The following is a 21,111-nucleotide window of genomic DNA, read 5'->3' as shown; positions in this document are numbered from 1 at the left end:
AAACACGGTTCAAACCCTGTCAGTAGATACAGGAACACGCAGTCAAAACACGGTTCAAACCCTGTCAGTAGATACAGGAACACGCAGTCAAAACACGGTTCAAACCCTGTCAGTAGATACAGGAACACGCAGTCAAAACACGGTTCAAACCCTGTCAGTAGATACAGGAACACGCAGTCAAAACACGGTTCAAACCCTGTCAGTAGATACAGGAACACGCAGTCAAAACACGGTTCAAACCCTGTCAGTAGATACAGGAACACACAGTCAAAACACGGTTCAAACCCTGTCAGTAGATACAGAACACGCAGTCAAAACACGGTTCAAACCCTGTCAGTAGATACAGGAACACGCAGTCAAAACACGGTTCAAACCCTGTCAGTAGATACAGGAACACACAGTCAAAACACGGTTCAAACCCTGTCAGTAGATACAGGAACACGCAGTCAAAACACGGTTCAAACCCTGTCAGTAGATACAGGAACACGCAGTCAAAACACGGTTCAAACCCTGTCAGTAGATACAGGAACACGCAGTCAAAACACGACTGTATTCAGGGGATGAAACATGAAATGATTTCTGTGTAAAGTAATACTAGTGTGTACCTTCCTGTGCCTTGACCTCTACTTTCTCAGCTTGGACAGAGTGTAATGGCTTCCTTACATGCAGGCCCCTGAAACACAAAGTCAATGCACACGTTAACATAATAGAGGTGAGTCATAAGTACAGTGCCTTGCTAAAGTATTTATCCCCCTTGGTGTTTTCCTATTTTGTTGCATTACAACCTGTAATTTAAAGGGATTTCTATTTGGATTTCATGTAATGGACATACACAAAATAGTCCAAATTGGTGAAGTGAAATGAAAGAAATTACTTGTTTCAAAATATTCAAAATAATATATAACTGAAAAGTGGTGTGTGCATATGTATTCACCCCCTTTGCTATGAAGCCCCTAAATAAGATCTGGTGCAACCAATTACCTTCAGAGGTCACATAATTAGTTAAATAAAGTCCACCTGTGTGCAATCTAAGTGTCACATGATCTCAGTATATATACACCTGTTCTGAAAGGCCCCAGAGTCTGCAACACCACTAAGCAAAGGGCACCACCAAGCAAGCTGCACCATGAAGACCAAGGAGCTCTCCAAACAGGTCAGGGACAAAGTTGTGGAGAAGTACAGATCAGGGTTGGGTTATAAAAAAATATCAGACACTTTGAACATCCCACGGAGCACCATTAAATCCATTATTTAAAAAATTGAAAGAATATGGCACCACAACAAACCTGCCAAGAGAGGGCCGCCCACCAAAACTCACGGACCAGGCAAGGAGGGCATTAATCAGAGAGGCAACAAAGAGACCAAATATATTTTTTTACGTTTTAGTCAAAGATAACCCTGAAGGAGCTGCAAAGCTCCACAGCAGAGATTGGAGTATCTGTCCATATGACCACTTTAAGCCGTACACTCCAGAGCTGGGATTTACAGAAGAGTGGCCAGAAAAAAGCCATTGCTTAAAGAAAAAAATAAGCAAACACGTTTGGTGTTCGCCAAAAGGCATGTGGGAGATGCCCTGAAATATGGAAGAAGGTACTCTGGTCAGATGAGACTAAAATTGAGCCTTTTGGCCATCAAGGAAAACGCTATGTCTGGCGCAAACCCAACACCTCTCATCACCCCGAGAACACCATCCCCACAGTGAAGCATGGTGGTGGCAGCATCATGCTGTGGGGATGTTTTTCATCGGCAGGGACTGGGAAACTGGTCAGAATTTAAGGAATGATGGCGCTAAATACAGGGAAATTCTTGAGGGAAACCTGTTTCAGCCTTCCAGAGATTTGAGACTGGGACAGAGGTTCACCTTCCAGCAGGATAATGACCCTAAGTATACTGCTAAAGCAACACTCGAGTGGTTTAAGGGGAAACATTTAAATGTCTTGGAATGGCCTAGTCAAAGCCCAGACCTCAATCATATTGAGAATCTGTGGTATGACTTAAAGATTGCTGTACACCAGCGGAACCCATCCAACTTGAAGGAGATGGAGCAGTTTTGTCTTGAAGAATGGGCTGAAATCCCAGTGGCTAGATGTGCCAAGCTTATAGAGACCTACCCCAAGAGACTTGCAACTGTAATTGCTGCAAAAGGTGGCTCTACAAAGTATTGACTTTGGGGGGGTGAATAGTTATGCACACTCAAGTGTTCAGATTTTTTTGTCTTATTTCTTGTTTGTTTCACAATAAAAAATATTTTGCATCTTCAAAGTGGTAGGCATGTTGTGTAAATCAAATGATACAAACCCCCCCAAAAATCAATTTTAATTTCAGGTTGTAAGGCAACAAAATAGGAAAAATGCCAAGGGGGGTGAATACTTTCGCAAGCCTCTGTATTTATTAAATGCAAACAATTCAAAGAAAACACTAATGCATGAAACACATGAACAGATGGTTTAGAGGATACTAACCTAACGTAGCAGGCGTAAAGACATGTCTAAGCGGAGTCACATCCGGTTTTCAGGTAACGGAAGCTGTGTTGAAGATACTGTATCCCTGAGACCTGGATGCTAGCCATCTCATAGGCTAAGAAAATACAGACGTTACTGTACCTCTGCTGTGATTGGCCGGCTGGTGGTGAGGGGGCGTGTCCAGTGAAGTACTCTGCCTCCAGGGTGAAGGGGGCTGGGATAGCCGTGTGATTGGTTATAACCAGCTGCTTGGTGATTGGTCGCTTCAACAGGACGTTGTCTCCAAAGTCCAGCACCAACGATGCAGCAGGGTCCTCTTCATCTAATCCAGGACTGGAGAGAAGACACACATCATCTAACATCAATTTGGCTTGATCGACGTTGGAAAATGAAATACTGCTTGCTGATTGGCCAAAGGACGCTCAATAGACAAGCTACAGCATGATACACCAGTCACTAGCTAGCCCTTGATCATGACTCTCAGTTCCACTCCATTACACATAAGAGTCATTGGACGAAGCCTTGATCATGACTCTCAGTTCCACTACATTACACATAAGAGTCATTGGACGAAGCCTTGATCATGACTCTCAGTTCCACTCCATTACACATAAGAGTCATTGGACGAAGCCTTGATCATGACTCTCAGTTCCACTCCATTACACATAAGAGTCATTGGACGAAGCCTTGATCATGACTCTCAGTTCCACTACATTACACATAAGAGTCATTGGACGAAGCCTTGATCATGACTCTCAGTTCCACTCCATTACACATAAGAGTCATTGGGCCGAAGCCTTGATCATGACTCTCAGTTCCACTACATTACACATAAGAGTCATTGGACGAAGCCTTGATCATGACTCTCAGTTCCACTACATTACACATAAGAGTCATTGGACGAAGCCTTGATCATGACTCTCAGTTCCACTCCATTACACATAAGAAGAGTCATTGGACAAAGGCGTCTTCTGTACGGGGGAGTTTTGTTAAGAGCCACGAACATTAACACGCATCGCTTCCGGTTTTGGACCTTATCTTTCATATCAGCGAGAAACAATCTTCAAAAACAAAAGGTTAAATTGATACACACCTTTATAGGGTAAGTGTTCCCACACGGCCAGATGGACAACAGACAGAAGACAGAGGGACCACCTGTTCTAGTTAGCTACCTAGCAGGCTCCGAACAATGCCTCCAGAAACATGTTGTCACTAAAATAACTGTTGGCTGCAACGGTGATGAAACCGGTTAAAACAGAGTACATTAAGTGTGTATGTTGCGTATGTGTGTATGTGATATGAAAGTAGAAGGATTGATGTTTCTAGAACCGTACCGCAATTGAGAATCGATTCAGGTTTATATGTATTTGTCTGTTTTGGCTGCCAGAGCCAGTCTACCTGAAAATAACAATGTTCTTGCTCCTAAAGAGAACACCTTTAGAAAAAAGGGTTCTTCGGCTCTCCCCATAGGAGAACCCTTTTTGGTTCCAGGTAGAACTCTTTTGACAGTAGGGCAAGTACCAGTCTCTAGGTGGACAGTAGGACAGGTACCAGTCTCTAGGTAGACAGTAGGACACGTACCAGTCTCTAGGTAAACAGTAAAACAGTAGGACAGGTACCAGTCTATAGGTAGACAGTAGGACAGGTACCAGTCTATAGGTAGACAGTAGGACAGGTACCAGTCTATAGGTAGACAGTAGGACAGGTACCGGTCTCTAGGTAGACAGTAGGACACGTACCAGTCTCTAGGTAGACAGTAGGACAGGTACCAGTCTATAGGTAGACAGTAGGACACGTACCAGTCTCTAGGTAAACAGTAGGACAGTAGGACAGGTACCAGTCTATAGGTAGACAGTAGGACACGTACCAGTCTCTAGGTGGACAGTAGGACAGTAGGACACGTACCAGTCTCTAGGTGGACAGTAGGACAGGTACCAGTCTCTAGGTGGACAGTAGGACAGTAGGACACGTACCAGTCTCTAGGTGGACAGTAGGACAGGTACCAGTCTCTAGGTGGACAGTAGGACAGTAGGACACGTACCAGTCTCTAGGTGGACAGTAGGACAGGTACCAGTCTCTAGGTGGACAGTAGGACAGTAGGACACGTACCAGTCTCTAGGTGGACAGTAGGACAGGTACCAGTCTCTAGGTAAGCAGTAGGACAGGTACCAGTCTCTAGGTAAGCAGTAGGACAGGTACCAGTCTCTAGGTAGACAGTAGGACACATACCAGTCTATAGGTAGACAGTAGGACAGGTACCAGCCTCTAGGTGGACAGTAGGACAGGTACCAGTCTATAGGTAGACAGTAGGACAGGTACCAGTCTATAGGTAGACAGTAGGACAGGTACCAGCCTCTAGGTGGACAGTAGGACACGTACCAGTCTCTAGGTGGACAGTAGGACAGGTACCAGTCTCTAGGTAGAAAGTAGGACACGTACCTGTCTATAGGTAGACAGTAGGACAGGTACCAGTCTATAGGTAGACAGTAGGACAGGTACCAGTCTCTAGGTAAGCAGTAGGACAGTAGGACAGGTACCAGTCTCTAGGTAGACAGTAGGACACGTACCAGTCTCTAGGTAGACAGTAGGACACGTACCAGTCTCTAGGTGGACAGTAGGACACGTACAAGTCTCTAGGTGGACAGTAGGACAGGTACCAGTCTCTAGGTAAGCAGTAGGACAGTAGGACAGGTACCAGTCTCTAGGTAGACAGTAGGACACGTACCAGTCTATAGGTAGACAGTAGGACACGTACCAGTCTCTAGGTGGACAGTAGGACAGGTACCAGTCTCTAGGTAAGCAGTAGGACAGTAGGACAGGTACTAGTCTCTAGGTAGACAGTAGGACACGTACCAGTCTATAGGTAGACAGTAGGACAGGTACCAGTCTATAGGTAGACAGTAGGACAGTAGGGCAAGTACCAGTCTCTAGGTAGACAGTAGGACAGGTACCAGTCTCTAGGTAGACAGTAGGACAGGTACAAGTCTATAGGTAGACAGTAGGACAGTAGGGCAAGTACCAGTCTCTAGGTAGACAGTAGGACAGGTACCAGTCTATAGGTAGACAGTAGGACAGGTACCAGTCTCTAGGTAGACAATAGGACACGTACCAGTCTCTAGGTAGACAGTAGGACACGTACCAGTCTCTAGGTAGACAGTAGGACACGTACCAGTCTCTAGGTAGACAGTAGGACAGTAGGGCAAGTACCAGTCTCTAGGTAGACAGTAGGACACGTACCAGTCTCTAGGTAGACAGTAGGACAGTAGGAAAGGTACCAGTCTATAGGTAGACAGTAGGACAGTAGGACACGTACCAGTCTCTAGGTAGACAGTAGGACAGTAGGACACGTACCAGTCTCTAGGTAGACAGTAGGGACACGTACCAGTCTCTAGGTAGACAGTAGGACAGGTACCAGTCTATAGGTAGACAGTAGGACAGTAGGGCAAGTACCAGTCTCTAGGTAGACAGTAGGACAGTAGGACACGTACCAGTCTCTAGGTAGACAGTAGGACAGGTACCAGTCTATAGGTAGACAGTAGGACAGTAGGGCAAGTACCAGTCTCTAGGTAGACAGTAGGACAGGTACCAGTCTCTAGGTAGACAGTAGGACAGTAGGACACGTACCAGTCTCTAGGTAGACAGTAGGACACGTACCAGTCTATAGGTAGACAGTAGGACAGGTACCAGTCTCTAGGTAGACAGTAGGACAGTAGGACACGTACCAGTCTCTAGGTAGACAGTAGGACAGTAGGACACGTACCAGTCTATAGGTAGACAGTAGGACAGGTACCAGGCTCTAGGTAGACAGTAGGACAGTAGGACACGTACCAGTCTCTAGGTAGACAGTAGGACAGTAGGGCAAGTACCAGTCTCTAGGTGGACAGTAGGACAGGTACCAGTCTCTAGGTAGACAGTAGGACAGTAGAACAGGTACCAGTCTCTAGGTAGACAGTAGGACAGTAGGACACGTACCAGTCTATAGGTAGACAGTAGGACAGTAGGACACGTACCAGTCTCTAGGTAGACAGTAGGACAGGTACCAGTCTCTAGGTAGACAGTAGGTCAGTAGGACACGTACCAGTCTCTAGGTAGACAGTAGGACATGTACCAGTCTATAGGTAGACAGTAGGACACGTACCAGTCTCTAGGTAGACAGTAGGACAGTAGGACAGGTACCAGTCTATAGGTAGACAGTAGGACAGTAGGGCAAGTACCAGTCTCTAGGTAGACAGTAGGACAGGTACCAGTCTCTAGGTAGACAGTAGGACAGTAGGACAGGTACCAGTCTCTAGGTAGACAGTAGGACAGTAGGACACGTACCAGTCTATAGGTAGACAGTAGGACAGTAGGACACGTACCAGTCTCTAGGTAGACAGTAGGACAGGTACCAGTCAATCAATCAATCAATCAATTTTATTTTATATAGCCCTTCTTACATCAGCTAATATCTCGAAGTGCTGTACAGAAACCCAGCCTAAAACCCCAAACAGCTAGTAATGCAGGTGTAGAAGCACGGTGGCTAGGAAAAACTCCCTAGAAAGGCCAAAACCTAGGAAGAAACCTAGAGAGGAACCAGGCTATGAGGGGTGGCCAGTCCTCTTCTGGCTGTGCCGGGTGGAGATTATAACAGAACCATGCCAAGATGTTCAAAAATGTTCATAAGTGACAAGCATGGTCAAATAATAATCAGGAATAAATCTCAGTTGGCTTTTCATAGCCGATCATTAAGAGTTGAAAACAGCAGGTCTGGGACAGGTAGGGGTTCCATAACCGCAGGCAGAACAGTTGAAACTGGAATAGCAGCAAGGCCAGGCGGACTGGGGACAGCAAGGAGTCACCACGGCCGGTAGTCCCGACGTATGGTCCTAGGGCTCAGGTCTCTCAGTTGGCTTTTCATAGCCGATCATTAAGAGTTGAAAACAGCGGGTCTGGGACAGGTAGGGGTTTCGTAACCGCAGGCAGAACAGTTGAAACTGGAATAGCAGCAAGGCCAGGCGGACTGGGGACAGCAAGGTGTCAGCATGCCCGGTAGTCCTGACGTATGGTCCTAGGGCTCAGGTTCTCAGAGAGAAAGAGAGAACGAGAGAATTAGAGAGAGCATACTTAAATTCACACAGGACACTGGATAAGACAGGAGAAGTACTCCAGGTATAACCAACTAACCCCAGCCCCCCGACACATAAACTACTGCAGCATAAATACTGGAGGCTGAGACAGGAGCGGTCCGGAGACACTGTGGCCCCATCCGAAGAAACCGGACAGGGCCAAACAGGAAGGATATAACCCCACCCACTCTGCCAAAGCACAGCCCCCGCACCACCAGAGGGATATCCCCAACCACCAACTTACAATCCTGAGACAAGGCCGAGTATAGCCCACAGAGGTCTCCACCACAGCACAAACCAAGGGGGCGCCAACCCAGACAGGAAGATCACGTCAGTAACTCAACCCCACTCAAGTGACGCACCCCCCCCTAGGGACGGCATGAAAGAGCACCAGCAAGCCAGTGACTCAGCCCCTGTAACAGGGTTAGAGGCAGAGAACCCCAGTGGAGAGAGGGGAACCGGCCCGGCAGAGACAGCAAGGGCTGTTCGTTGCTCCAGAGCCTTTCCGTTCACCTTCACACTCCTGGGCCAGACTACACTCAATCATATGACCTACTGAAGAGATAAGTCTTCAGTAAAGACTTAAAGGTTGAGACCGAGTCTGCGTCTCTCACATGGGTAGGCAGACTGTTCCATAGAAATGGAGATCTATAGGAGAAAGCCCTGCCTCCCGCTGTTTGCTTAGAAATTCTAGGGACAATTAGGAGGCCTGCGTCTTGTGACCGTAGCGTACGTATTGGTATGTACGGCAGGACCAACTCGGAAAGATAGGTAGGAGCAAGCCCATGTAACGCTTTATAGGTTAACAGTAAAACCTTGAAATCAGCCCTTGCCTTAACAGGAAGCCAGTGTAGGGAAGCTAGCACTGGAGTAATATGATCAAATTTCTTGGTTCTAGTCAGGATTCTAGCAGCCGTATTTAGCACTAACTGAAGTTTATTTAGTGCTTTATCCGGGTAGCCGGAAAGTAGAGCATTGCAGTAGTCTAACCTAGAAGTAACAAATGCATGGATTAATTTTTCTGCATCATTTTTGGACAGAAAATTTCTGATTTTTGCAATGTTACGTAGATGGAAAAAAGCTGTCCCTTGAAACAGTCTTGATATGTTCGTCAAAAGAGAGATCAGGGTCAAGAGTAACGCCGAGGTCCTTCACAGTTTTATTTGAGACGACTTTACAACCATCAAGATGAATTGTCAGATTTAACAGAAGATCTCTTTGTTTCTTGGGACCTAGAACAAGCATCTCTGTTTTGTCCGAGTTTAAAAGTAGAAAGTTTTCAGCCATCCACTTCCTTATGTCTGAAACACAGGCTTCTAGCGAGGGCAATTTTGGGGCTTCACCATGTTTCATTGAAATGTACAGCTGTGTGTCATCCGCATAGCAGTGAAAGTTAACATTATGTTTTCGAATAACATCCCCAAGAGGTAAAATATATAGTGAAAACAATAGTGGTCCTAAAACGGAACCTTGAGGAACACCGAAATGTACAGTTGATTTGTCGGAGGACAGACCATTCACAGAGACAAACTGATATCTTTCCGACAGGTAAGATCTAAACCAGGCCAGAACTTGTCCGTGTAGACCAATTTGGGTTTCCAGTCTCTCCAAAAGAATGTGGTGATCGATGGTGTCAAAGGCAGCACTAAGGTCTAGTAGCACGAGGACAGATGCAGAGCCTCGGTCTGACGCCATTAAAAGGTCATTTACCACCTTCACAAGTGCAGTCTCAGTGCTATGATGGGGTCTAAAACCAGACTGAAGCATTTCGTATACATTGTTTGTCTTCAGAAAGGCAGTGAGTTGCTGCGCAACAGCTTTTTCTAAAATTTTTGAGAGGAATGGAAGATTCGATATAGGCCGATAGTTTTTTATATTTTCCGGGTCAAGGTTTGGCTTTTTCAAGAGAGGCTTTATCACTGCCACTTTTAGTGAGTTTGGTACACATCCGGTGGATAGAGAGCTGTTTATTATGTTCAACATAGGAGGGCCAAGCACAGGAAGCAGCTCCTTCAGCAGTTTAGTAGGAATAGGATCCAGTATGCAGCTTGAAGGTTTAGAGGCCATGATTATTTTCATCATTGTGTCAAGAGATATAGTACTAAAACACTTAAGTGTCTCTTCCGATCCCAGGCCCTCGCAGAGATCTGTGCAGATCCAGGACAGCTAAGCCCTGGAGGAATACGCAGATTCAAAGAGGAGTCCGTAATTTGCTTTCTAATGGTCATGATCTTTTCCTCAAAGAAGTTCATGAATTTATTACTGCTGAAGTGAAAGCCATCCTCTCTTGGGGAATGCTGCTTTTTAGTTAGCTTTGCAACAGTATCAAAAGAAATTTTGGATTGTTCTTATTTTCCTCGATTAAGTTGGAAAAGTAGGATGATCGAGCAGCAGTGAGGGCTCTTCGGTACTGCACGGTACTGTCTTTCCAAGCTAGTCGGAAGACTTCCAGTTTGGTGTGGCGCCATTTCCGTTCCAATTTCCTGGAAGCTTGCTTCAAAGCTCGGGTATTTTCTGTATACCAGGGAGCTAGTTTCTTATGACAAATGTTTTTCGTTTTTAGGGGTGCAACTGCATCTAGGGTATTGCGCAAGGTTAAATTCGAGTTCCTCAGTTAAGTGGTTAACTGATTTTTGTCCTCTGACGTCCTTGGGTAGGCAGAAGGAGTCTGGAAGGGCATCAAGGAATTTTTGTGTTGTCTGAGAATTTATAGCACGACTTTTGATGCTCCTTGGTTGGGGTCTGAGCAGATTATTTGTTGCGATTGCAAACGTAATAAAATGGTGGTCCGATAGTCCAGGATTTTGTGGAAAAACATTAAGATCTACAACATTTATTCCATGGGACAAAACTAGGTCCAGAGTATGACTGTGGCAGTGAGTAGGTCAGGTACCAGTCTCTAGGTAGACAGTAGGTCAGTAGGACACGTACCAGTCTCTAGGTAGACAGTAGGACAGTAGGACATGTACCAGTCTATAGGTAGACAGTAGGACACGTACCAGTCTCTAGGTAGACAGTAGGACAGTAGGACAGGTACCAGTCTATAGGTAGACAGTAGGACAGTAGGACAGGTACCAGTCTATAGGTAGACAGTAGGACAGTAGGACACGTACCAGTCTCTAGGTAGACAGTAGGACAGTAGGACATGTACCAGTCTATAGGTAGACAGTAGGACAGTAGGACACGTACCAGTCTCTAGGTAGACAGTAGGACAGTAGGACACGTACCAGTCTCTAGGTAGACAGTAGGACACGTACCAGTCTCTAGGTAGACAGTAGGACAGGTACCAGTCTATAGGTAGACAGTAGGACAGTAGGGCAAGTACCAGTCTCTAGGTAGACAGTAGGACAGTAGGACACGTACCAGTCTCTAGGTAGACAGTAGGACAGGTACCAGTCTATAGGTAGACAGTAGGACAGTAGGGCAAGTACCAGTCTCTAGGTAGACAGTAGGACAGGTACCAGTCTCTAGGTAGACAGTAGGACAGTAGGACACGTACCAGTCTCTAGGTAGACAGTAGGACACGTACCAGTCTATAGGTAGACAGTAGGACAGGTACCAGTCTCTAGGTAGACAGTAGGACAGTAGGACACGTACCAGTCTCTAGGTAGAAAGTAGGACAGTAGGACAGGTACCAGTCTATAGGTAGACAGTAGGACAGTAGGACACGTACCAGTCTCTAGGTAGACAGTAGGACAGTAGGACATGTACCAGTCTATAGGTAGACAGTAGGACAGTAGGACACGTACCAGTCTCTAGGTAGACAGTAGGACAGTAGGACACGTACCAGTCTCTAGGTAGACAGTAGGACAGGTACCAGTCTCTAGGTAGACAGTAGGACAGGTACCAGTCTCTAGGTAAGCAGTAGGACAGGTACCAGTCTCTAGGTAGACAGTAGGACATGTACCAGTCTATAGGTAGACAGTAGGACAGGTACCAGTCTCTAGGTAGACAGTAGGACAGTAGGACAGGTACCAGTCTATAGGTAGACAGTAGGACAGTAGGACACGTACCAGTCTCTAGGTAGACAGTAGGACAGGTACCAGTCTCTAGGTAGACAGTAGGACAGTAGGACATGTACCAGTCTATAGGTAGACAGTAGGACACGTACCAGTCTCTAGGTAGACAGTAGGACAGTAGGACACGTACCAGTCTCTAGGTAGACAGTAGGACACGTTGAGTCTCTGGGCTTTAGAGAAGAATCCCAGAACCAGAGGATCTTTCATGCCTGTCACCTCACACAACGCTGATACCTCACTCAACTCCATCTAGAGGGAAGGACAGGGACAGAGAGACATCAGTCACTCTTAGTATAGAGCTATGTTTAGTGTCCAGGGAAGGACAGGGACAGAGAGACATCAGTCACTCTTAGTATAGAGCTATGTTTAGTGTCCAGGGAAGGACAGGGACAGAGAGACATCAGTCACTCTTAGTATAGAGCTATGTTTAGTGTCCAGGGAAGGACAGGGACAGAGAGACATCAGTCACTCTTAGTATAGAGCTATAGAGTGTCCAGTGGATGATAGATACTTACATCCCAGAGCAGTGCATAATGTACACTAACATCAGCCTGAACTGTAGTATACTAACATCAGCCTGAACTGTAGTGTACTATCATCAGCTTGAACTGTAGTGTACTAACATCAGCCTGAACTGTAGTGTACTAACATCAGCCTGAACTGTAGTATACTAACATCAGCCTGAACTGTAGTATACTAACATCAGCCTGAACTGTAGTGTACTAACATCAGCCTGAACTGTAGTATACTAACATCAGCCTGAACTGTAGTATACTAACATCAGCCTGAACTGTAGTGTACTAACATCAGCCTGAACTGTAATATACTAACATCAGCCTGAACTGTAGTATACTAACATCAGCCTGAACTGTAGTGTACTAACATCAGCCTGAACTGTAGTATACTAACATCAGTCTGAACTGTAGTGTACTAACATCAGCCTGAACTGTAGTGTACTAACATCAGCCTGAACTGTAGTGTACTAACATCAGCCTGAACTGTAGTATACTAACATCAGCCTGAACTGTAGTGTACTAACATCAGCCTGAACTGTAGTGTACTAACATCAGCCTGAACTGTAGTATACTAACATCAGCCTGAACTGTAGTATACTAACATCAGCCTGAACTGTAGTATACTAACATCAGCCTGAACTGTAGTGTACTAACATCAGCCTGAACTGTAGTATACTAACATCAATCTGAACTGTAGTGTACTAACATCAGCCTGAACTGTAGTGTACTAACATCAGCCTGAACTGTAGTGTACTAACATCAGCCTGAACTGTAGTATACTAACATCAGCCTGAACTGTAGTATACTAACATCAGCCTGAACTGTAGTATACTAACATCAGCCTGAACTGTAGTGTACTAACATCAGCCTGAACTGTAGTATACTAACATCAGTCTGAACTGTAGTGTACTAACATCAGCCTGAACTGTAGTGTACTAACATCAGCCTGAACTGTAGTGTACTAAAATCAGCCTGAACTGTAGTGTACTAACATCAGCCTGAACTGTAGTGTACTAACATCAGCCTGAACTGTAGTGTACTAACATCAGCCTGAACTGTAGTGTACTAACATCAGCCTGAATTGTAGTACACTAACATCAGCCTGAACTGTAGTATACTAAAATCAGCCTGAACTGTAGTATACTAACATCAGCCTGAACTGTAGTATACTAACATCAGCCTGAACTGTAGTATACTAACATCAGCCTGAACTGTAGTATACTAACATCAGCCTGAACTGTAGTATACTAACATCAGCCTGAACTGTAGTATACTAACATCAGTCTGAACTGTAGTATCCTAACATCAGTCTGAACTGTAGTATACTAACATCAGCCTGAACTGTAGTATACTAACATCAGCCTGAACTGTAGTATACTAACATCAGCCTGAACTGTAGTATACTAACATCAGCCTGAACTGTAGTATACTAACATCAGTCTGAACTGTAGTATCCTAACATCAGTCTGAACTGTAGTATACTAACATCAGCCTGAACTGTAGTATACTAACATCAGCCTGAACTGTAGTATACTAACATCAGCCTGAACTGTAGTGTACTAACATCAGCCTGAACTGTAGTATACTAACATCAGCCTGAACTGTAGTGTACTAACATCAGCCTGAACTGTAGTATACTAACATCAGTCTGAACTGTAGTGTACTAACATCAGCCTGAACTGTAGTATACTAACATCAGCCTGAACTGTAGTGTACTAACATCAGCCTGAACTGTAGTATACTAACATCAGCCTGAACTGTAGTGTACTAACATCAGCCTGAACTGTAGTGTACTAACATCAGCCTGAACTGTAGTGTACTAACATCAGCCTGAACTGTAGTGTACTAACATCAGCCTGAATTGTAGTACACTAACATCAGCCTGAACTGTAGTACACTAAAATCAGCCTGAACTGTAGTATACTAACATCAGCCTGAACTGTAGTATACTAACATCAGCCTGAACTGTAGTATACTAACATCAGCCTGAACTGTAGTATACTAACATCAGCCTGAACTGTAGTATACTAACATCAGTCTGAACTGTAGTATCCTAACATCAGTCTGAACTGTAGTATACTAACATCAGCCTGAACTGTAGTGTACTAACATCAGCCTGAACTGTAGTGTACTAACATCAGCCTGAACTGTAGTGTACTAACATCAGCCTGAACTGTAGTGTACTAACATCAGCCTGAATTGTAGTACACTAACATCAGCCTGAACTGTAGTACACTAAAATCAGCCTGAACTGTAGTATACTAACATCAGCCTGAACTGTAGTATACTAACATCAGCCTGAACTGTAGTATACTAACATCAGCCTGAACTGTAGTATACTAACATCAGCCTGAACTGTAGTATACTAACATCAGTCTGAACTGTAGTATCCTAACATCAGTCTGAACTGTAGTATACTAACATCAGCCTGAACTGTAGTATACTAACATCAGTCTGAACTGTAGTATACTAACATCAGCCTGAACTGTAGTATACTAACATCAGCCTGAACTGTAGTATACTAACATCAGTCTGAACTGTAGTATCCTAACATCAGTCTGAACTGTAGTATACTAACATCAGCCTGAACTGTAGTATACTAACATCAGCCTGAACTGTAGTATACTAACATCAGCCTGAACTGTAGTGTACTAACATCAGCCTGAACTGTAGTATACTAACATCAGCCTGAACTGTAGTATCCTAACATCAGCCTGAACTGTAGTATACTAACATCAGCCTGAACTGTAGTATACTAACATCAGCCTGAACTGTAGTATACTAACATCAGCCTGAACTGTAGTATACTAACATCAGCCTGAACTGTAGTATACTAACATCAGCCTGAACTGTAGTATACTAACATCAGTCTGAACTGTAGTATCCTAACATCAGTCTGAACTGTAGTATACTAACATCAGCCTGAACTGTAGTATACTAACATCAGTCTGAACTGTAGTATACTAACATCAGCCTGAACTGTAGTATACTAACATCAGCCTGAACTGTAGTATACTAACATCAGTCTGAACTGTAGTATCCTAACATCAGTCTGAACTGTAGTATACTAACATCAGCCTGAACTGTAGTATACTAACATCAGCCTGAACTGTAGTATACTAACATCAGCCTGAACTGTAGTGTACTAACATCAGCCTGAACTGTAGTATACTAACATCAGCCTGAACTGTAGTGTACTAACATCAGCCTGAACTGTAGTATACTAACATCAGTCTGAACTGTAGTGTACTAACATCAGCCTGAACTGTAGTATACTAACATCAGCCTGAACTGTAGTGTACTAACATCAGCCTGAACTGTAGTATACTAACATCAGCCTGAACTGTAGTGTACTAACATCAGCCTGAACTGTAGTGTACTAACATCAGCCTGAACTGTAGTGTACTAACATCAGCCTGAACTGTAGTGTACTAACATCAGCCTGAATTGTAGTACACTAACATCAGCCTGAACTGTAGTACACTAAAATCAGCCTGAACTGTAGTATACTAACATCAGCCTGAACTGTAGTATACTAACATCAGCCTGAACTGTAGTATACTAACATCAGCCTGAACTGTAGTATACTAACATCAGCCTGAACTGTAGTATACTAACATCAGTCTGAACTGTAGTATCCTAACATCAGTCTGAACTGTAGTATACTAACATCAGCCTGAACTGTAGTATACTAACATCAGTCTGAACTGTAGTATACTAACATCAGCCTGAACTGTAGTATACTAACATCAGCCTGAACTGTAGTATACTAACATCAGTCTGAACTGTAGTATCCTAACATCAGTCTGAACTGTAGTATACTAACATCAGCCTGAACTGTAGTATACTAACATCAGCCTGAACTGTAGTATACTAACATCAGCCTGAACTGTAGTGTACTAACATCAGCCTGAACTGTAGTATACTAACATCAGCCTGAACTGTAGTATCCTAACATCAGCCTGAACTGTAGTATACTAACATCAGCCTGAACTGTAGTATACTAACATCAGCCTGAACTGTAGTATACTAACATCAGCCTGAACTGTAGTGTACTAACATCAGCCTGAACTGTAGTATACTAACATCAGTGTGAGCTGTGAAGGTCACGGTGACGTCCATCTTGGCGTTGGGTCCCAGAGTTCCAGAGGAGGGAGTGAAACTAGCCGAGCACAGAGGCGCCTGCTGGCCCTGGAGCTGACGGTGGGAGGGAGGAATGGGGGACAGAAGGAGGGGAGAAGAGAGAGGGGAGGAAGGGAGAGGGGAGGAGGGAGGAATGGGGGACAGAAGGAGGGGAGAAGAGAGAGGTTAGGAAGGGAGAGGGGAGGAGGGAGGAATGGGGGACAGAAGGAGGGGAGAAGAGAGAGGGGAGGAAGGGAGAGGGGAGGAGGGAGGAATGGGGGACAGAAGGAGGGGAGAAGAGAGAGGTTAGGAAGGGAGAGGGGAGGAGGGAGGAATGGGGGACAGAAGGAGGGGAGAAGAGAGGGGGGAGGAAGGGAGAGGGGAGGAGGGAGGAATGGGGGACAGAAGGAGGGGAGAAGAGAGAGGGGAGGAAGGGAGAGGGGAGGAGGGAGGAATGGGGGACAGAAGGAGGGGAGAAAACATTACATTTACGTCATTTAGCAGACGCTCTTATCCAGAGAGACTTACAAATTGAAAAAGAGAGGGGAGGAAGGGAGAGGGGAGGAACACAGATGGAATAGATTAGATACTCTAGCAGCAACACTAGCAGATAACCTACCATGGTCCAGGTGTAGTGAACAGGTAGATAACCTACCATGGTCCAGGTGTAGTGAACAGGTAGATAACCTACCATGGGCCAGGTTTAGTGAACAGGTAGATAACCTACCATGGTCCAGGTGTAGTGAACAGGTAGATAACCTACCATGGGCCAGGTTTAGTGAACAGGTAGATAACCTACCATGGGCCAGGTTTAGTGAACAGGTAGATAACCTACCATGGTCCAGGTGTAGTGAACAGGTAGATAACCTACCATGGTCCAGGTGTAGTGAACAGGTAGATAACCTACCATGGGCCAGGTTTAGTGAACAGGTAGATAAACTACCATGGTCCAGGTGTAGTGAACAGGTAGATAACCTACCATGGTCCAGGTGTAGTGAACAGGTAGATAACCTACCATGGGCCAGGTTTAGTGAACAGGTAGATAACCTACCATGGGCCAGGTGTAGTGAACAGGTAGATAACCTACCATGGGCCAGGTTTAGTGAACAGGTAGATAACCTACCATGGGCCAGGTTTAGTGAACAGGTAGATAACCTACCATGGTCCAGGTGTAGTGAACAGGTAGATAACCTACCATGGGCCAGGTTTAGTGAACAGGTAGATAACCTACCATGGTCCAGGTGTAGTGAACAGGTAGATAACCTACCATGGTCCAGGTGTAGTGAACAGGTAGATAACCTACCATGGGCCAGGTTTAGTGAACAGGTAGATAACCTACCATGGTCCAGGTGTAGTGAACAGGTAGATAACCTACCATGGTCCAGGTGTAGTGAACAGGTAGATAACCTACCATGGGCCAGGTTTAGTGAACAGGTAGATAACCTACCATGGTCCAGGTGTAGTGAACAGGTAGATAACCTACCATGGTCCAGGTGTAGTGAACAGGTAGATAACCTACCATGGTCCAGGTGTAGTGAACAGGTAGATAACCTACCATGGGCCAGGTTTAGTGAACAGGTAGATAACCTACCATGGGCCAGGTGTAGTGAGCAGGTAGATAACCTACCATGGTCCAGGTGTAGTGAACAGGTAGATAACCTACCATGGTCCAGGTGTAGTGAACAGGTAGATAACCTACCATGGGCCAGGTTTAGTGAACAGGTAGATAACCTACCATGGGCCAGGTTTAGTGAACAGGTAGATAACCTACCATGGTCCAGGTGTAGTGAACAGGTAGATAACCTACCATGGTCCAGGTGTAGTGAACAGGTAGATAACCTACCATGGGCCAGGTTTAGTGAACAGGTAGATAACCTACCATGGTCCAGGTGTAGTGAACAGGTAGATAACCTACCATGGTCCAGGTGTAGTGAACAGGTAGATAACCTACCATGGTCCAGGTGTAGTGAACAGGTAGATAACCTACCATGGGCCAGGTGTAGTGAACAGGTAGATAACCTACCATGGGCCTGGGTAGTGAACAGGTAGATAACCTACCATGGTCCAGGTGTAGTGAACAGGTAGATAACCTACCATGGTCCAGGTGTAGTGAACAGGTAGATAACCTACCATGGGCCAGGTGTAGTGAACAGGTAGATAACCTACCATGGTCCAGGTGTAGTGAACAGGTAGATAACCTACCATGGGCCAGGTGTGGTGAACAGGTAGATAACCTACCATGGGCCAGGTGGAGTGAACAGGTAGATAACCTACCATGGGCCAGGTGTAGTGAGCAGGTAGATAACCTACCATGGGCCAGGTGTAGTGAGCAGGTAGATAACCTACCATGTTCCAGGTGTAGTGAACAGGTAGATAACCTACCATGGTCCAGGTTTAGTGAACAGGTAGATAACCTACCATGGGCCAGGTTTAGTGAACAGGTAGATAACCTACCATGGTCCAGGTGTAGTGAACAGGTAGATAACCTACCATGTTCCAGGTGTAGTGAGCAGGTAGATAACCTACCATGGTCCAGGTGTAGTGAACAGTTAAATAACCTACCATGGTCCAGGTGTAGTGAACAGGTAGATAACCTACCATGTTCCAGGTGTAGTGAGCAGGTAGATAACCTACCATGGGCCAGGTGTAGTGAACAGGTAGATAACCTACCATGGTCCAGGTGTAGTGAACAGGTAGATAACCTACCATGGTCCAGGTGTAGTGAACAGGTAGATAACCTACCATGGTCCAGGTGTAGTGAACAGGTAGATAACCTACCATGGGCCAGGTTTAGTGAACAGGTAGATAACCTACCATGGGCCAGGTGTAGTGAGCAGGTAGATAACCTACCATGGTCCAGGTGTAGTGAACAGGTAGATAACCTACCATGGTCCAGGTGTAGTGAACAGGTAGATAACCTACCATGGGCCAGGTTTAGTGAACAGGTAGATAACCTACCATGGGCCAGGTTTAGTGAACAGGTAGATAACCTACCATGGTCCAGGTGTAGTGAACAGGTAGATAACCTACCATGGTCCAGGTGTAGTGAACAGGTAGATAACCTACCATGGGCCAGGTTTAGTGAACAGGTAGATAACCTACCATGGTCCAGGTGTAGTGAACAGGTAGATAACCTACCATGGTCCAGGTGTAGTGAACAGGTAGATAACCTACCATGGGCCAGGTTTAGTGAACAGGTAGATAACCTACCATGGGCCAGGTGTAGTGAACAGGTAGATAACCTACCATGGGCCAGGTTTAGTGAACAGGTAGATAACCTACCATGGGCCAGGTTTAGTGAACAGGTAGATAACCTACCATGGTCCAGGTGTAGTGAACAGGTAGATAACCTACCATGGGCCAGGTTTAGTGAACAGGTAGATAACCTACCATGGGCCAGGTTTAGTGAACAGGTAGATAACCTACCATGGTCCAGGTGTAGTGAACAGGTAGATAACCTACCATGGGCCAGGTTTAGTGAACAGGTAGATAACCTACTATGGTCCAGGTGTAGTGAACAGGTAGATAACCTACCATGGTCCAGGTGTAGTGAACAGGTAGATAACCTACCATGGGCCAGGTTTAGTGAACAGGTAGATAACCTACCATGGTCCAGGTGTAGTGAACAGGTAGATAACCTACCATGATCCAGGTGTAGTGAACAGGTAGATAACCTACCATGGTCCAGGTGTAGTGAACAGGTAGATAACCTACCATGGGCCAGGTTTAGTGAACAGGTAGATAACCTACCATGGGCCAGGTGTAGTGAGCAGGTAGATAACCTACCATGGTCCAGGTGTAGTGAACAGGTAGATAACCTACCATGGTCCAGGTGTAGTGAACAGGTAGATAACCTACCATGGGCCAGGTTTAGTGAACAGGTAGATAACCTACCATGGGCCAGGTTTAGTGAACAGGTAGATAACCTACCATGGTCCAGGTGTAGTGAACAGGTAGATAACCTACCATGGTCCAGGTGTAGTGAACAGGTAGATAACCTACCATGGGCCAGGTTTAGTGAACAGGTAGATAACCTACCATGGTCCAGGTGTAGTGAACAGGTAGATAACCTACCATGGTCCAGGTGTAGTGAACAGGTAGATAACCTACCATGGTCCAGGTGTAGTGAACAGGTAGATAACCTACCATGGTCCAGGTGTAGTGAACAGGTAGATAACCTACCATGGGCCAGGTGTAGTGAACAGGTAGATAACCTACCATGGGCCTGGGTAGTGAACAGGTAGATAACCTACCATGGTCCAGGTGTAGTGAACAGGTAGATAACCTACCATGGTCCAGGTGTAGTGAACAGGTAGATAACCTACCATGGGCCAGGTGTAGTGAACAGGTAGATAACCTACCATGGTCCAGGTGTAGTGAACAGGTAGATAACCTACCATGGGCCAGGTGTGGTGAACAGGTAGATAACCTACCATGGGCCAGGTGTAGTGAACAGGTAGATAACCTACCATGGGCCAGGTGTAGTGAGCAGGTAGATAACCTACCATGGGCCAGGTGTAGTGAGCAGGTAGATAACCTACCATGTTCCAGGTGTAGTGAACAGGTAGATAACCTACCATGGTCCAGGTTTAGTGAACAGGTAGATAACCTACCATGGGCCAGGTTTAGTGAACAGGTAGATAACCTACCATGGTCCAGGTGTAGTGAACAGGTAGATAACCTACCATGTTCCAGGTGTAGTGAGCAGGTAGATAACCTACCATGGTCCAGGTGTAGTGAACAGGTAGATAACCTACCATGGTCCAGGTGTAGTGAACAGGTAGATAACCTACCATGGTCCAGGTGTAGTGAACAGGTAGATAACCTACCATGGGCCAGGTGTAGTGAACAGGTAGATAACCTACCATGGTCCAGGTGTAGTGAACAG

At 45.5% G+C, this 21,111-nt stretch overlaps 1 protein-coding gene across 2 annotated transcripts in view; it reads right to left on the bottom strand.

Annotated features, from left to right (window-relative positions):
- The window catches only part of dlec1 (DLEC1 cilia and flagella associated protein), a 164,291-nt gene that overhangs the window by 45,324 nt on the left and 97,856 nt on the right, over nt 1-21,111 (bottom strand). For both annotated transcript variants that reach the window (XM_045210427.1, XM_045210428.1), the window contains exons 22-25: nt 16,188-16,298; nt 11,717-11,835; nt 2,604-2,795; nt 606-673 (exon numbers count right to left, since the gene is read on the bottom strand). In XM_045210427.1, coding sequence (XP_045066362.1) covers nt 606-673; nt 2,604-2,795; nt 11,717-11,835; nt 16,188-16,298 — 490 coding nt within the window. The remainder of the gene's footprint in view (nt 1-605; nt 674-2,603; nt 2,796-11,716; nt 11,836-16,187; nt 16,299-21,111) is intronic.

Source organism: Coregonus clupeaformis, chromosome 34, assembly GCF_020615455.1.
Source record: "Coregonus clupeaformis isolate EN_2021a chromosome 34, ASM2061545v1, whole genome shotgun sequence".
Classification (NCBI taxonomy): Eukaryota; Metazoa; Chordata; class Actinopteri; order Salmoniformes; family Salmonidae; genus Coregonus; species Coregonus clupeaformis.
Note: the sequence above shows the minus strand (reverse complement) of the source record. Positions and strands in the feature narration are given on the sequence as shown.